This window comes from Ciconia boyciana, chromosome 3, assembly GCF_034638445.1.
Source record: "Ciconia boyciana chromosome 3, ASM3463844v1, whole genome shotgun sequence".
Lineage (NCBI taxonomy): Eukaryota > Metazoa > Chordata > Aves > Ciconiiformes > Ciconiidae > Ciconia > Ciconia boyciana.
Window position 1 is genome coordinate 94,062,812 of NC_132936.1, and position 16,385 is coordinate 94,079,196.

The 16,385-nt window shown below is 56.4% G+C and overlaps 2 protein-coding genes across 4 annotated transcripts; one reads left to right on the plus strand and one right to left on the minus strand.

Annotated features, from left to right (window-relative positions):
* The first annotated feature begins 794 nt into the window (after nucleotides 1-794).
* HSP90AB1 (heat shock protein 90 alpha family class B member 1) lies at nucleotides 795-7,230 on the plus strand. Of its 2 annotated transcripts, none has more exons than XR_012041623.1 (12): nucleotides 795-1,142; nucleotides 1,228-1,374; nucleotides 1,563-1,769; nucleotides 2,050-2,209; nucleotides 2,414-2,547; nucleotides 3,062-3,376; nucleotides 3,800-3,965; nucleotides 4,160-4,350; nucleotides 4,603-4,750; nucleotides 5,024-5,292; nucleotides 5,410-5,480; nucleotides 5,739-5,874. XR_012041623.1 is itself a non-coding variant. In XM_072856680.1 (12 exons), the coding sequence occupies exons 2-12, from the start codon at nucleotides 1,228-1,230 to the stop codon at nucleotides 6,721-6,723; spliced, it is 2,181 nt and encodes a 726-aa protein (XP_072712781.1). In that variant the 5' UTR covers nucleotides 798-1,142; the 3' UTR covers nucleotides 6,724-7,230. The 2 variants fall into 2 exon arrangements, 1 of the variants encoding a protein (XP_072712781.1); XM_072856680.1 differs by lacking the exon at nucleotides 5,410-5,480 and adding an exon at nucleotides 6,614-7,230 and having other exon boundaries at nucleotides 798-1,142; nucleotides 5,739-6,072.
* A 2,046-nt stretch (nucleotides 7,231-9,276) lies between these two features.
* SLC35B2 (solute carrier family 35 member B2) lies at nucleotides 9,277-16,316 on the minus strand. Of its 2 annotated transcripts, XM_072856681.1 has the most exons (5): nucleotides 16,219-16,316; nucleotides 13,714-13,741; nucleotides 13,186-13,379; nucleotides 12,735-12,895; nucleotides 9,277-11,430 (listed from the first exon to the last, which is right to left on the minus strand). In XM_072856681.1, exons 3-5 carry the CDS (start codon nucleotides 13,340-13,342, stop codon nucleotides 10,492-10,494), a joined length of 1,257 nt encoding a protein of 418 aa, XP_072712782.1. In that variant the 5' UTR covers nucleotides 13,343-13,379; nucleotides 13,714-13,741; nucleotides 16,219-16,316; the 3' UTR covers nucleotides 9,277-10,491. The 2 variants fall into 2 exon arrangements, with proteins under 2 accessions (XP_072712782.1, XP_072712783.1); XM_072856682.1 differs by lacking the exon at nucleotides 13,714-13,741 and having other exon boundaries at nucleotides 16,219-16,315.
* Between the last annotated feature and the right edge of the window lie 69 nt (nucleotides 16,317-16,385).

Below are 16,385 nucleotides of genomic sequence, written 5' to 3' on the forward strand. Positions count from 1 at the left end.
ATGAGGGGATGCACTTGTGCATTTTGGGGTGCAGTGACCTGCAGCACATGCACCTTGGAGCTTTCCTTGTGCCTGGCAACAGCTGGAGTGCCACCTCCTGCTCCTGGGGGGGAACTACACCACGCCTCTGCCCCACATCATTCACAGCCCTCACATCCTCGGCACCCCCAGGCACCAATAGCCAAAAGTTGTGGGGCCCGGATGCCCTCATCCCACCCCCGGCTTCCTTTGCCGGTCAGGCCTGTGTGCCCACAGCCCCAACAGGGAGGATAAAGCATGAGGTTTATCTTATTGCCCTTAGGCACTAGAAATACAGCGTACCCAAACACCCGTTTCCAATGGGGAAAACGGGCCTGCTTTGCTCTCAGACGCTGACAGGATCCTTCCAGCCTGTCTTCCCCTCCAGAACCTGTGCCCTCCATCTTGTCCCCCTCCTCATCCGCAGCGCCCCTGGATACACCCAGCCTCAGGACGGCAGAGCTACACGGCTCTCAGCCTCAGGGAACCCGCAGCATGGAGCTGGCACAGCGGGCACCCCCTGGGGCTGTGCGGATCCCCGGTTCCCTGCCCGGGCCCGGAGCCTGCGGCCGATGAACCACCGCGGGCGGCACCACCCGTCACCCCTGTGGAAACCTCTGGAAGCGGCGTCGCACCACTATCTCCTCACGACGGTGTTCCTCCGCCGCTGCCCGCGGAAAATAGTCCCCCGCCGGGGCTCCTCGCCGCGGCGCTCGGAGGGCCGCGGGGACCCGCGGCCCTCCGAGCGCCGCGGCGAGGAGCCCCGGCCGGCAGCGGGCCCGGCAGCGGCATGGGGCTGAGGGCTGTGCGCCAGTCTCCACTATGGCCGCCGCCGCTAAACGGCAACGCTTATAGGCGCCACACCGTGTCCTGCCGCGACACCCGGGGCGGAGAGCGGCAGCGGGGCCGGGCTGTACCGTGACCAATGGGGCTGACAGAAGCGGGTGGAGCAGGCAGGGCTGGCGGGGAGGTGCGTTCATGAGGGCGGTGGGTGCCGCGAAGCTGCAGCAGGACCCAGGGCCGTTTTAAGGCGGAAGGAGACGGCGGGCGGTGCGACCCCCGTGCCGATAAAAGGCGGCCGGTGGGGTCGATAGCTCTTTCGCCGGTCTCGGACGCCTGTCACGGTAGGAGCCCTGGGCCGGGCCTGGCCTGGCCTGGTCTGGTGTCCCCGTTGTCCCCTGGTGCTATCGGCTTGTGGTTGCCTTACAGATGCCTGAGGAAGTGCAGCACGGGGAGGAGGATGCGGAGACCTTCGCCTTCCAGGCGGAGATCGCCCAGCTCATGTCACTCATCATCAACACCTTCTACTCCAACAAGGAGATCTTCCTGCGGGAGCTCATCTCCAACGCCTCCGACGTGAGCCCGGGCCCTGTTCGTCCCTGCGGGGGGGCTCCTTTCTCTGCCAGGGGGCTCAGGGGAGGCTGGTGTCTCTCGGGGGTGCCCGGGGAGAGGCTGGTGCCTGGGCGGCCCGCGAAGCTTTTGCTGGGGGAGGGAGGTCGTTGTTGAGTAGGAAGGCTGTGGCGAGCATCACCCTTCTCCCCTAGGCTCTGGATAAGATCCGTTATGAGAGCCTGACAGACCCCTCCAAGCTAGACAGCGGTAAGGACCTCAAGATCGACATAGTCCCCAACCCCCGGGACCGCACGCTCACCCTGGTGGACACTGGCATTGGGATGACAAAAGCGGACCTCATCAACAACCTGGGCACTATTGCCAAATCTGGTACCAAAGCCTTCATGGAAGCCCTGCAGGTGGGTTGTCTTTGGCTGCATGGGTTCCCTAGGGCCTGGGCCATAGGCTTTCACTGGGGTATAACCCCAGCCCTGCTGTCGTTTTTGCTGTGGGAGCTATTGGCCTACCTGAGTGTGCTTCCTCACCTCTCCAGCAGCAGGGAGGAGCTGGGGGTAGGGCTGGCTGCCTGTTGGTGCTTGCCCCTTTTTCTCTGCATGCTGACACAGATCTTTGCTGCTGTGAATCAATCACAGACATCTCCCCTCTCACTGGTCTGTTAGGCTTTCTCTGCTTTCACAGGCTGGTGCAGACATCTCCATGATCGGGCAGTTCGGCGTGGGTTTCTATTCTGCTTATCTAGTGGCCGAGAAGGTTGTTGTCATTACCAAGCACAATGATGACGAGCAGTATGCTTGGGAGTCATCAGCTGGGGGCTCCTTCACCGTCCGGACTGACCATGGTATGTGTTGCACAAAACCAAGCATATTTCTCTGCTAGAAGCACCCCTTTTCCTGGTGCTCCCTGGAGCTGGGCTGTGTTGTCAGTCATGCTTTGTTAACGTAAGGTGTCAAGTAACAGTTAGGCTTGAGGAGCTGGTCCCACTTGCTCTCTGCCTTTTAACACTATGCCTTGAAACGCTAATGTTTCTCTGCCCACGCTGTAGGTGAGCCCATTGGACGGGGCACCAAAGTGATCCTGTATTTGAAGGAGGACCAGACAGAGTACTTGGAGGAGCGGCGTGTCAAAGAGGTGGTGAAGAAGCACTCCCAGTTCATTGGCTACCCCATCACACTCTATGTACGTAAGGGAAGGATTGTGGGGACCTACTGGAAAGCTGGGGGCAGGGGTGGGTGGTGTTGGGAGCAGGAGCCTAGAAAAGGGCAGAGTATGGTCTCTTCTGTTCCCTTCTGTAGCTCCTGGCTGCCAAGTATTGAGCAGTGATGCTCCCAGATTCTGTGGCCAGAGGTGATTTGAGGCTGGGGGTGAGGTGGAGGTGGTGGGTATCCAGCCACACTTTTGGCCTTTGATCTATGCAGCTGGCAGTCAACTAAAACAGCCATGGAGGCAGGAGGGTTTCCTGCCCCTTGTCTCATCTTCTCAGACACAGCTTTTGGTGGCATGAGCTGTGGGCGGACTTTGAGGGCTGATTTCAGGAGAAGCCCTAGTTCCAGGTGTTGCATTTGTTGAGCCTTGTGTTACGTCAGGAGGACACCCACTTGTCTCATCTGGAGCAAAAGGATTCCTGGTAATGGTTGCTTGGAGCTAAACCTGAGCTCATGGCCCTGACTCTTCCTTGTCCCTTTCTCCACAGCTGGAGAAGGAACGTGAGAAAGAGATCAGTGATGATGAGGCAGAGGAGGAGAAAGATGAGAAGGAAGAAGAAGAGACAATATCCAAAGATGAGGAGAGACCCAAGATCGAGGATGTGGGCTCTGATGAGGAGGAGGAGGGAGACAAAGGCAAGAAAAAAAAGACCAAGAAAATAAAGGAGAAATATATTGACCAGGAGGAGCTGAACAAGACCAAACCTATTTGGACTCGCAACCCCGATGACATCACGCAGGAGGAGTATGGCGAGTTCTACAAAAGCCTCACCAATGACTGGGAGGACCACCTGGCTGTCAAGGTGGGTGCTAGGCCACTCTGGAAGAGACAGAGGGCCTCTTTCCAGCCCATATCCAGAGCTATCACATGGTTGTGCCTCAGTACAGGACTGAGGGCTCCCAGGCCACTAGGTGGTGCCTCAGCCTGCACTGCAACTCCTGTGCAGGTGGTGGGGTTGGCAGTGCCAGCCTAGAAGCAGGACAGGAGGGTGTTTGGCCTCAGAGAAGCATGGTTCCTCTGTCCAGGCCTGCTGGATGCCAGAGAGCCCTGGCACATAGGGGGCAGTGGGCTGAGGAGGGAGAAATGCAGGCTGCTTGGATGCTAGAGACCCTGCTGTGCCCCCTGCCAGCCTCAGTGCTGAGGAGCAGCAGTTCAGCCTGCCTACAGCAGGTCTTGGGGGAAGGAGTAGCACCACGGCAGCTGTTTTTCCTTCCTGGCTCTGCAGCACTTTTCCGTGGAAGGGCAGCTGGAATTCAGGGCCCTGCTCTTCATCCCACGCCGTGCCCCTTTTGACCTCTTTGAGAACAAGAAGAAGAAGAATAACATTAAGCTGTATGTGAGGCGTGTCTTCATCATGGACAGCTGTGACGAGCTCATCCCTGAGTACCTAAGTAAGAGCCCCTTGCCTCAGCCTCCCAGTGTGGAGCTGGGACTCCCACAGCCTGTGGTACCGCTCCCAGTACAAAGTGGCTGGCTGAGGCACTGGCTGGTGTGGACGCACAGCAGTCAGTGTCTTAGCACTTCTCCTCCTGTGATGAAGTTCAGAGCTCCTAACCTGACTCCTGTTTTCATTTCCCCTACTCAGACTTCATCCGGGGCGTTGTGGACTCTGAGGACCTGCCTCTGAACATCTCTCGTGAGATGCTGCAGCAGAGCAAGATCCTCAAGGTGATCCGCAAAAACATTGTGAAGAAATGCTTGGAGCTCTTCTCCGAGCTGGCAGAGGACAAAGAGAACTACAAGAAATTTTACGAGGCCTTTTCCAAGAATTTGAAGGTGAGCTGGGCACCCCTGACCTGTCTGCCTGAGGAGCAGGCTTGTCCCTGTGCCATGTCTTCTCTGTGTGGGTGATAGGGTAGAGAGGGTCTCGCAAGTGCCCCAGAGAGCCTTCTGTGGGCAGCTAGCCCCTCTGGTTGCCCTAGGCCCAGGGCTCAAATGGTTAGGGGGCAGAGATGAGCTGTGCCTCGGGGATGGCCAAGTGCGTGCAAGTCCCCTCTTGGAGACTTTATGCATCTCTTCTGCCCCCAGCTGGGCATCCATGAGGACTCAACCAACCGAAAGCGCCTTTCGGAGCTACTGCGTTACCACACGTCCCAGTCAGGTGATGAGGTGACTTCGCTTTCAGAGTACATGTCCCGTATGAAAGAGACCCAGAAGAGTATCTACTACATTACAGGTGAGCCAGAGCTCCTCCGTGCCCTAGTGAAGTGGAGGTAGGCTACCTGCCTACCAGCCCTAACTTAAAGCAGATTTTTTCCAGGTAGGTCCTGCTGCCTTCAGCAGACCCTCCCTGCTGAATCACAGCCCATCCCTGGGGGCTGGGGAAAGATCACCAGGCCTAGAGCTCTGGCTGCAGCCAGTTTTATACTAGGGGCTCTGAGCGACTGGTGCTGTTTGTCCTGTTGTAACCAGCTCTTACATCTTGGTGACATCTCATTTCTACACCCAGGGGAGAGTAAGGAGCAGGTTGCCAACTCAGCCTTTGTGGAGCGTGTGCGGAAGCGTGGCTTTGAGGTGGTGTACATGACTGAGCCTATTGATGAGTACTGCGTGCAGCAGCTCAAGGAGTTTGATGGCAAGACCCTGGTATCAGTCACCAAGGAGGGGCTGGAGCTGCCTGAGGATGAGGAGGAGAAAAAAAAGATGGAGGAGAGCAAGGCCAAGTTTGAGACCCTCTGCAAACTCATGAAGGAAATCCTGGACAAGAAGGTGGAGAAGGTGAGATGGGCAGGGAGCTCAGCTCAGGGCTGTGTCCTGGGCTGGAGGGAGGAGGGCTGGGCCCTCCACGATGTAGGCAAGTGCCCCAGCTCAATGCATGCCTCTCATCTCCTGCAGAGGAGCCGCTAAAGGAGACTGGAGGTCCCAGCATGCACTGCACCATCTTGCTCTAAGCAGCCAGGCTGCAGGTGAGGGGCACTGACCCAAATACGTGCATTGATGGGAGAGGGTAAGTGTGGGAAACATGCAGTGGGTGCTGAAGGTGCTGGCTGAGCTGTCCAAACTGGTCTATGCAGCAGTCCTGGAGCTGCTTGGAGGATCTCTGCTTGCTTTGGGGTGTCCCTAGGTGAACCTGGGGAAAAGACCTGGGGCATCATGTGCTGTGGCTGGGCCCAGTCCAGGGCATATGGGGCCCTTGCTCAGCTAACTCTTGGCTACATTGGCAGGTAACTATCTCAAACCGGTTGGTCTCATCTCCCTGCTGCATTGTCACCAGCACCTACGGCTGGACAGCCAACATGGAGCGCATCATGAAGGCTCAGGCGCTGCGGGACAACTCTACCATGGGCTACATGATGGCCAAGAAGCACCTGGAGATCAACCCTGACCACCCAATTGTGGAAACCCTCCGCCAGAAGGCTGATGCTGACAAGAATGACAAAGCTGTCAAAGACCTGGTGGTGCTACTCTTTGAAACTGCTCTGCTGTCCTCTGGTTTCTCCCTGGAAGATCCCCAGACCCACTCCAACCGCATCTACAGGATGATCAAACTGGGGCTTGGTAGGTGTCCATGGAGCTTCTCAGGTGTGGAGCAGGTCCTGAAGCAGGTTAGCTGGGCAGGCTAGCATGTAACTATCTTGGGGCAGGGGAGAGGCCAGTAAGGGAGCCATGCTGGTGTGATGTGCAGAATTGGCTGTGTAAGGTGGCTTGGGGCAAGTGGAAGCATGGAACAAGGTACTTTAGGAGGGCTCAGAGGGGGACTGTCCTGTTCTCCATGAGGCCAGGATCCACCAGCAGGCTGCTCAGATGACAAGCTGAGGCTTTTCAGTTCTTCACAGTGAATGTGAAAAGTCTGCAATGGGAGATGTGACCTATCTGGTGAAGCAGCTTGTGCTTGCACCCAACTTATTTCTCAAAACTGGCTTTTTAAGGCAAAAATGTAAATGAAGAGGTGCTGTGGCTTGGTGAAACTACTGGATGCTAATAGCCCTGTCCCTCAGGCTGTGGGCAGGAGTCACCCTTTGTTCTGGGAGGCTGTTCCTCTGGGATCACTTGGTGTCACTTGGAGGCCTCACCTCCTTCCTTTCCTCCCCTCTCCCAGGCATTGATGAAGATGAGGTGACTGCAGAGGAGCCCAGTGCAGCTGTCCCTGATGAAATCCCCCCTCTGGAGGGAAATGAAGATGCATCCCGAATGGAAGAGGTAGACTAAAGTAGGAGGAAGCCTATTCCCTCACCTGCCAGGCCTCTGCCCTACCTCATGTCTGCTTAGGAGGGGGGTCTGCTCCCACCAGCTGCTACTGACTCCTTGGTGGTGTCTCTTTTTTTGGATGTTTGTTTGGTTTTGTTGTTTTTTTTTTTATTTTGGCAGAGGGCAGGAGGGCATGATTCCCTGTTTGTCAGTAGTGAGTGATTCAGGCAGCCTGAGGCCTGTCTGTTCTGTGTCTTTCTGCTTGTGTAGGAACAGCTGATGGGGAGCGGAGGTGAGGAGGCATCAGGCTTTCCCCTCTGTCCCCCCCACCACGGGGTCTCCCATGTTCCCAGTAGGCATCAACACTGCCCTTGTTCCATCAGGGTGGGAGAGCCCTTCCTTTGAGCTGCTGCCTCTCCAAACCCCCAGGGTGTAGGATATTGTATTTCAGTTGGCTTGGTTATTTTTTGATTATTTTTCTGTTGTTTTGTTCTACTGGAATTAAAGTATCAAAGAATGTGGTTTACACAGTAGGGTCCCTTGTGTTTCATGCCTACCATATGGAGGAAGGGGTGTCAGCCTGTGCCTGAGGGTATCAGGCCACTGGTCTCTCCCCTGCCCTGACTGTTTTTCAGAGCCCTGCTTTAGCTGATCTCTACCCCTTCCCTGCCCAGCCACCATGAAGTGGGTTGGAGAAACACATGACCTGCTGTGCAGGTGGGGTCATCTCCAGTGTGCAGTCATTGTCCTCCCAGAGCACTGCGTGCCCCATAGCCTGGGAACAAACCTTTCCAATCTGTATGGGTCAGCTGGGCAAGCTGTGCTAGGACCTGGGCCTGCACTGCTGCTGGCTGGTCTGATCCGAGTGTCCCTGGAGGTGGGAGCTGTGGCTCAGGACTGTACTCGAGCTGCCTCCCTTCAGCTCTTAGGCCAAACTGCTCTTGCTTTGTGCTCTAAACTCCACCTTTCCTCCTACCTCCAGCCTGTCCTTTCTGGGCTTCTACAGCCCTGGGGGGTTTGGCAGTATCTGGCTACCCTCTGGCTTTTGCCTGTGTCCCAGATGACAGAGAAGCCTGGGGCATCACCTCTGATTCATCTGCCCCTTGCACTGAGCTGACACCCCATGAGTGGGGCTTGTCACCCTTGGCAACAGTGGCCTCTGGGGTTTGGCAGGGGAAAGTGACACCACCATCAAGTTCTGTTGCTGGCTGCTTGTCAGCAGCCACAGGCACAAAATGGAGCAGGCTTTAGCCAGTATCCATCTTCAACAGGGAGGGAGGAGGCAGAGCCTGCTGGAGTCCCTCATTGCACACCAAGGCACCTGTGCTGCAAGTGTGGCAGCTGTTTGGGTACAGGCTGCTAGGGCAGTGCTGGAGCTGACCTAGCGAATGCCTTCAGGGTGGTTTTCTTTCCCTGAGATACAAGAGAATAAAATTGTTTAAAAGTAAGATTTCTCTCTGGATAGGAAAGTTTTGCCAAATAACAAATCAGTAAAGTCAATCCTTCTTTTTAACTTAGAATGTTCTGGGGCTTTTTTTTTCCCCCACTAATTTTTTCTTTAAATCTACATTTAAATTAGAAAAGGGATCTCATTCCTAACCTGGCAGACAACCTATTTTTTTTAATCAAAGGAAAAAAAATCTATTCCATTTTCAGTCTGTCAGCAGATGGTGGGGGAAGACATTTGGGGGAATTTGTAAAGGAAAGATGAACAGCTGTGAAGGCTGCACAGGCACTTTCAAGACCTCAGAGCTAGGAAAGCAGCACTGGTAAAACTCTGCTGGAGAGCCAAGTGCTTTGAAGCCTGGGCTGTGCTCAGCACCAGCTCTGTTATCCCTGCAGGCTCAGCTAACTCAGCACTGTGAAAAGCAGCTCCTGTCCCTAGTCCTGTTCTCTTGTCTCTCCTGTAGCTGCTCCTGAGTCTCCCCTTTCTCTAGCTCTGTTAGTCCAAGGTCCTGTCTCTGACCCCAGACCTTGCCATGACCAGATTGCCTAGGCCTACAGACAAGGTTTTTCACCAGGCCTCCCATATGTAGTGGGATGTACCATCTGCACCCCAAGCCTCCCCTGGCTCTTGTGTGGGGCCTGTGGAGCTGGTGTTGGTGCAGATGCACCCCATAAAGGATGGGCTCTTCCAGGGCCTTGCTACAGCACTGGTAGCCCTGGTTGGCAGGTGCTCAGCAGGTCTCTGCACCATCTTTATCTAGCTATGCAGGCTGCGGCTACACCCCCTGGGGCTGCCCAAGCTGAACCACACAGGGAACCCAGGAGCCAAACCAGAATCAGGCTAACAGCTCCTCCACCTGCCCACCAGCAGAAGCAGAGGTCCAAACCCAGCTATGCTCCCCTGTCATGTGTGCAAGGATCTTGTTCTCAGCTGCTGTCAGCATCCAACCCTGCCTGATGCCTGCCTGGGTGAAGGCAGAGGCATCTATGTTTGGAAAGGAAAGACAGAGGGCTTTGCTGCCCCACAGAGACCAGGGATGGACACAGGAAGGGTTGGGAACTCTCTCCCCTCCTTCCAGGTAAAAAGAAAAAAGCCAAACCAATAAAAATGAACATTTACCCCCAGGGCACTATATGCAGCATATTTTTAATTTAATAAAATAAAAAGAGAAAAAAAAAAATTGCCTTTCAAAAGTACCAAAACCTGCTGGCTTGACAGTCAGGTTGTGTTGAGGAGAAAAGGGTTAACCAGTAAAACCCAGGCTCCTGGGAAAGAGCAGCTTCCACTGCTCTGTCACTCCATCCCCTGCTTCCTGTAGAGCAGGAACAAGGCACTGCAAGTGGGCTCTGCCCCATCTTGCAGCCCTCCAGGCACCGTGGGGCTCTGGCAGGCCCCAGGAAAGCCAGGGCCAATGCCTCCAGTTGGCAGGAAGAGGGGCTATTTGTGCTTCTCTGAATGGCGACTACAAAGCCCAGAAACTGTGGCACTAAGACACCCCGAGGCGATACTGGGGCTTCTGGGAAGTGCAGCCTTTGGCCTGTGGCAGCAGTGGATGTAACCAAAAAGCAACCTAGAACAGCTCAGCAAGCCTTGGGAACCGTACCGGCCAGCCTCAGTCTCTGCATAAAAATCAGCCTGGGCCAAGGGGAGCAAAGAAAAGTGTCTCAGAGCAGGGGCAAGGAACTGATAAACCAAACTGGGAGGTACTGGCTTTCACTGCAGAGTGCCCTCCCACAGCAGATCCCAGGCCTGTGGTAGGATAGGCTGGGAGTCCTTCCCTTAGCTGTGCCTGTCCTACCTGGAGCACCTCCTGGGAGGGGGGCTGAGAGCTCCCCTGCCCTTGGGACAGGCTCAGCTTGGGATTTGCCTCACATGGAGGTGTTTCAAAAAAGAAAGCTAGTGTTTTGCTTGCCCTTTCCTCCTGCTGAGCTCTGTAGTAGTGACAGAAATGGAGGAGCATTAGCCAGAGGCAAGACTGTGCCAGGGAAACTAGCTCCCTTGTTCATCAGTGACTTTGGAGAGAAGCCACAAGACAGAAGTCGGGCAGGAGTACCAGCAGCTCCATGCTGGTTTTCCCCCAGGATGCGAGCCCCAGGCCCATGCCTTGGCTGGAAGTCTTTGACCCATTAAGGCAAATGGAAAGGTTTGGAGCTGTGGCAGCACGGAGCATTCCCTGGGCTTGTTTCAGGCCCTTCCCCAGGAAAAGAAGGTGGAAAAGTGAGTCACTGGTCCAGCCTATCCATACCCCACCCTGCTCCTCAGCGGGTTCTGAGAAATCAAGCAAATGCCCCCGAGCGGGGGCAGGACAGCAGGCATGGCTTAAATGCCATGGCCGCAGCTCCTTAGACTTTTTGTACAGGGGTCTCGCCTGGCGGGATCTTCTTACTGCGCTTCTTCATGCGGCTGCGGGCGTAGACGCGGAGAAAGAGGGCCATGAAGACAACGGCTACGCCCAGCCCACCCACGACAGTGACAGTGTGCCCATAGATGAGGCAGGAGAGGAGGATGGCAAAGGCCTGGCGGAGTGTCATGATGATGGTGAAGACGGCTGCCCCAAACTGGTTGATGGTGTAGAAGATGAAGAGCTGGCCGCAGGCAGAGCACACCGAGAGCAGCACAGCGTGAGCCGTGAACTCTGAGTGGCGGGCCATGAAGCGTAACGACTCCAGCAAGGCACCCTGCTCCAAGAGCGAGCCCACCGTGAAAAGGCAGGAGAAGACATTGACGCCAAACATCATTTGCACAGGAGACATCTTGTAGGTGAAGAGGGCGTCCTGCCAGTTGGAGGTGAAGCTGTCGAAGATTATGTAGCCAGCCAGGAGGACTATGCCTGAGAAAGTGGTGACAGTGGACACATGCCTGTTGGGAGCACTGGAGAGCAGGAACATGCTGACCCCCACAGAGATGAGGGCAGCAGTCAGGTACTCCCAGTACTCGTAACTCTTGCGTGACACCAGTTTGCCCATCATCATCACTGGGATCACTTTGGAGGCCTTGGCCAGCACTTGGGTGGGGAAGCTGATGTATTTGAGTGCCTCATACTGGCACCAGCTGCTGAGGATGTTGGAGAGGGAGGCAAAGGAGTATTTGTACATGGGAGCCCCGTGGCGCGGCTGCTTGGTCAGGGCGCAGTACAGTCCAGCCACCGTGAAGGCCAGGATGCGGTTCATGAACACTAGGAACTGGGAATCCTTGAACTTCTCACCAGGGTCCGTTTCGGTGGCACCGTACGTTCTCGTCATCACACGCTCCTGGAGGACGCCCCACGTGAGGTAGGAGGCCTGCGAAGCAGGAGGAGCACAGGGAGAGTCAAGACCTGGCATGGCAGCTGCAAGCAACCACGGGAAGAACAGACCCCAGGAGATCCTTGCTTGCCCCAGCATTGCCTCATCCTCTGCACAGCAATGCTTCCCTGAGACACTAGGAGATGGGGCCACCCCCAACTCCACGCGTCTGAGGGAACCCGCTGTCCCATGGGGTTACAACCAGGAACATCCTGTCCCAAACAGAACCTGCTCAGTTTACAGCCTCTTCAAGGGGAGGGAAGCCTGCAAAACAAACATACTGGTGTACAGCAAGCAGTTATGTTTTAAGCTGCCTGTTGAACCAGACGGACAGGATCAGGGAACGTTACCAATGCACAGCTGTGGTTTTGGTGCCAGCTCCCTGCAGCAGGTCCTGGCAGTTCTCCCAGTGGCCCCTGCATTGGTTTTCACTTCCAGCTCCCTAGGCCCGGTTTTTCCATCCAAATCAATTCTAGTTTCAAACCCAGCAGATGGAATTGTCCTCCAGGGATGATCACTATTCTGGCTGTCAAACTCCACTACTTCTGCAGCCCTGGTGCCTGGTGCCCCTCACAGAAGTAACACAGACTTCCTCTCACCACACATCGCCTCCCAAGAAACTGAGGCACAGAGAGATGAAAGGACTTGCTGGTGATCCGCAGCAAGTCTGAATGGGCTGGGATAATAGGCCAGAGAGTGGGTGCCTTCTGCTGGCTGTGGGATGTGTGGGTTTTTCTATCACAATGCCCACATTTCTATTTTTAATCCTCATAGACCCAAAAAGCTGCCCTTCGTAATGATGCTCAGGCTGTGGCTAAGAATTAGGGAAACTACGATTAAAAAATCCTCTTTATCTGTAGCTGAATTCAGTATTTCTCTCCAGTATTCGGATCCAATCAATCAAGGCAGGATGCATCAGCCTCAGAAGGTGACCCAGAGGAGAGCCTGAGAGATAAGGCGGCTCAAACTATCTGCTGCTCTGACATGAGGGCCAGAACAAAACCAGCCCTAACAACCTGCTGAATCACAGAATTTTCCCTATCTGTGGCTGCAGAGGACTGCAATCAGACAGACAAGAGGTCCCAACCCGGATGACACCAGCTAAATGGACCTCCACAGCCCTTGGAAGTGACACAGCAGCCCTGGTGGACTATCCTGGTTGATCTCCCAGCCTCCAGCCCTGCCCCAATCAAGAACAGCGATGCATCCTTGGTCTTCAAGGAACCGACGGACACAAACCTGCTGCCCACCTCCTGCTTCCCAGAGTGGGATGGACACACACACGTGCACAGGGCCCCTACCTGTAGACCAGCAGTGCAGAAGAGCAGCTTGAAGACCTGTCGGGCTGTAGAGGACTCTGTGGGCTCCGCTCGGGGGGGCAGGGAGCCATCCTCCTGGTGTACAGACTTCAGCTCAGAGCCGAACACACATGATTTGATGACAGGGAAGCAAATGCCTCGGCCTGAAGGGGGTAAGAGAACACAGAGAAAGAATTAACCACAGCCTGGGCACCACAAGCCGCACCATCTTGAGAGGTGAAGCCTCCCTCCTTACTAGCCTCCGCATCTGCTGGCGCAGGGGCCTCAGAGAAATTTCTTTCAGGGTAGCACCTAGACAGCTCTGGGATGGAGCTCTGCGAGCAGCTCACTCCTGGTCTGACAAAGCAGGTCAGGGAAATGACCTGTCAGTGCTGAATGGGGTGCGGAGAGCTCATAGGGAGGCAGTATGTGGAAGGGAAGCTCCTGCCCTTACCTGTCTCCAGGTAATTCCTTCTCTTGAAGTACTGGATGAGGAGGAATCCTGGCACCACGATACTTGCATAGCCAGCAGCATTAACAAAGAAACGGAAAAGCCAGAAGTCCCCCCACGAGTCCTGCAAGGCAGGGGCGATCTCTTCACCAGTAGCCATGGTAGGGAGGGAAGCCAGCACGAGGGGAAGGCAAAATCTGCAGAGAGACAAAGAGGCAGGCAGTGGGCAACTGGCATGGCCAGCTCCACTCCGCATGCCTGTGCCACCCAGCCTGCTCCCCACCGGCAGGCAGCACCCAGATCCCACAACAGCAATGATGGCAGCATGTGGAGTAGGAAAAGCCCTCTGGAATTCAAGAACACATGCAGGACATTTATGTTTGCTTCTGTTAAGGGTGTTTGCTCTGGCTTGGAACACGTGGACTTAGAAACTTGGCTTTTCAGGATTGGAGAGAATGTTTGAACACTGTTGTAACCATTTGGTTTTGACAACGCCCTTACTGCAAATGCAAGGAGCACCTCACACCTCACCTTTTTAGGATGAACTTCAGCGCAGCTCCTGGGTGGAAAAAGAAAAGGTCATTGAATGGAAAAAGCGACTCCTACCTAGCAGCTCATGTTTCAAGCCTGTGGCCAGAGCTTCCCCCTCCGGCTGCACAACCTGAGTGGAGAGCTGGGGAGGGCTCAGGCTGCCAGCCTCCCCCACCTCCCCATGCAGCCCTGGAAGGGAGCGTGCCAAGGCATTCCCCACAGCTCAGAGGAAATTACCAGGGCTCACCCGTTTGGCAAGACAGCCAGAGAGCAAGGCTGGGAAGGAACTTTCCTACCAGCTGGCTGGTTGGGATTTTACCAGGACTATCCAATAAGGTATAGCTGATATTCTTCAGCTATAGCCCTAAAATGGTGACCTAGCCAGCTTTAAAACAGCTTTAATACTCCCTGAAGGAGTTCTTCCCTCCCCTGTCCCCTCCCTCACAGAGGCAAACCTGTGATATTCAGGGGCCACGCAAAGAACAAGAGCACCAGGTACACAACAGAATGAGCAAGCTGGCAAGGACTTCCTACACCCAAGGCCACCTGCATCCTCCCCTCACGCAGCAAGCTGTGGATTCCTGCATCAGGGCAGGTGGTTTCCTTGGTCCATGCTCCACCCCTGCCTCAGTCTCTCCTGTAGAAAAAGCCTCCTGATTGCCTTGGGGGCCAGGTGAGGGTGCTGTGGAGCTGGCTACATAAACATGCACCAGAAGCAGCTCTGGGCTCCTGTGACAGAATGGGCCAGAGATGTTAATCCCCCCCTTCCCCAAAAACAAGTGAGTCATAGGAATGTAGGCCCTGTGCGGTGTACCTGGCCTCAACATACTATAGCTGTGACCTCTAGTAGCCCTCACATGAAACTCGGAGACTTACAAACTTACAGCTTTAAAGGCAAGGAAGTCCCCTGCCATTTCATGAACAACAAGCCCTCCCCACCAACCTCTTGTCCCTTTGGGAAAGGCCTCGGGGGCTTTTCTTATCCTCAGTTGCTTGTGGCCAGCACCCCGGAGTCCAACAACCTGACCTAAGCAGAGGCTGTGTTTCACCCTGAAATCTCCCTTCTGTGACTTAAAGGACCCAGAAATTCCCAGCCCAGGGAGAACTGCAAACAGCTGGGGGTGGGTTTCTGTGCCTGCTTCCTATACCCCCCCCACTCTCCCCCATAGAAAGGGCAGTTTCACTCCTCCACCCCTGTCCTCTCTCCTGCTGCATCATTGCAAGCTGTAAGGGTCCTGCAGGATGCAAGAACAGGACTTGGTGCAGGCACCTGGGGCTGAAGTTACCCACATGCAGCCTGTATTAAGTAACTGGTTGATCGCAGCAGCCCTCTTGCCAGGGAGAGGGTGCAGAAATGCCATTTGCTTTTGCAGAAGTCAGATATAAACGGCAGGGTCGGTTGCTACACTCAAGGGCCACGTCTCCCTTCAACTTCACAGAGACCAAAAGCCAGCCGGTTCCGTTCAGCATGACTGTGCCTGCTGTTACCCTTGCTGGCCCCCTCAGCACCGCCACGGGCAGAGAACCAGCTCTGCTCTCCCACAACGACCATGAAGAGGAGGCTATGGAGGGACAATGGCTCTCTCTATGCCTGCACTAGCAATTCCCAGGCCCCAAGAGCTGACTCAGTGCAGCAGGCCCTGCCCTCCCCACCGAGGCTTGGAAGGAACAGGGACGCTAGTGTTACAGGTAGGAAGGGGGGGGCACGCAGGGCAAGCAGGTGGCACGCTGAGGCATGAAAGGAGCCTTAGTCTGGGGCCTGCAGAACAGCCAGGGAGCCGAGACAACAAACTCGGCTACTGTTCCCCTCGGCACAGGAGGGGCAGCCCTCAAATGCACCGCTCCAGAGCTGGGCTGGGCCACAGCCGACTGCCTCTGATGCAAAATTTGGGTCCTGGGCCAGAGGTCTGAAAAAAAATTCCTGCCTGCAGCCCCGCTACTCTCGAGCGCATCTCTAGCACCTCGACGGGCTGAGCTCAAATGCAAGCCTAGAGCTTAGAAGCCCATGGCCACCCACTTACAGCTGCCCCTGCCCCGCAGCTGGCTCAAAGCCGGGTCGCAGGGACAGCCTGCGACTGTCCCCCCTGGGCCAACCGCCGCCTCTGCCCAGGGGCTGCTAGCAGGGGCAACCGGCCTCCCGGATCTCCCCCGGCCGGCCGCAGGGGCACCCTCCGCGCCCCGCCGCGGCCAGGGCCTGGCGGGCCCCGGGGGTCCCCGGGCAGGGGAGAGGCGTGCGGGCAGCCCGCTTCCCGCTCGATGGCTTTTCTGCCCCGAGGCTCCGGGCGCCAGCGGCCTCTGCCCAGGGACCGGCGCCGCGGGCCCAGGCACGGGGAAGGGCAGCGCCCGGCCGGGTGCGGGGCGAGCGGGACGCCGGGGACGCCCCCCCGCCCGGCGGCCACGTCCGCAGAGAGCGGGCCGGCAGCGCGGCGGCGGCCCCCCGCCCACCCCTGCCGAGCGGGGCGGCTGCCGCCCGCCCTCCGCGCCCACCCCGGCCCCGCTACCCACCTGCGGCCCGGCCCCGGCCCCGGCCCCGGCCCCGGCCGACTCCCCTCGGTTCCGCTCCCGGCGGCGGCGGCGGCACCTTCGCCCGGCCGGCGCGTGGCGGCGCCCCACAGCGCCCCCTGCCGCTCCGGAGGGGCCGCGGCTGAGGGGCGGCCGCCGTGCCCGCGCCG

Excerpts from the sequence above, each read along its gene's own strand:
- SLC35B2 (XM_072856681.1), bottom strand. The coding sequence starts at position 13,342 with ATGGCTACTGGTGAAGAGATCGCCCCTGCCTTGCAGGACTCGTGGGGG. Across the intron at positions 12,896-13,185 it reads AAGGAATTACCTGGAGACAG|GCCGAGGCATTTGCTTCCCT; the intron begins GTAAGGGCAGGA and ends TACCCCCTTCAG. Across the intron at positions 11,431-12,734 it reads TCTGCACTGCTGGTCTACAG|GCCTCCTACCTCACGTGGGG; the intron begins GTAGGGGCCCTG and ends CCTGCTTCGCAG.
- HSP90AB1 (XM_072856680.1), top strand. The coding sequence starts at position 1,228 with ATGCCTGAGGAAGTGCAGCACGGGGAGGAGGATGCGGAGACCTTCGCC. Across the intron at positions 2,210-2,413 it reads CACCGTCCGGACTGACCATG|GTGAGCCCATTGGACGGGGC; the intron begins GTATGTGTTGCA and ends CCCACGCTGTAG. Across the intron at positions 3,966-4,159 it reads GCTCATCCCTGAGTACCTAA|ACTTCATCCGGGGCGTTGTG; the intron begins GTAAGAGCCCCT and ends TCCCCTACTCAG.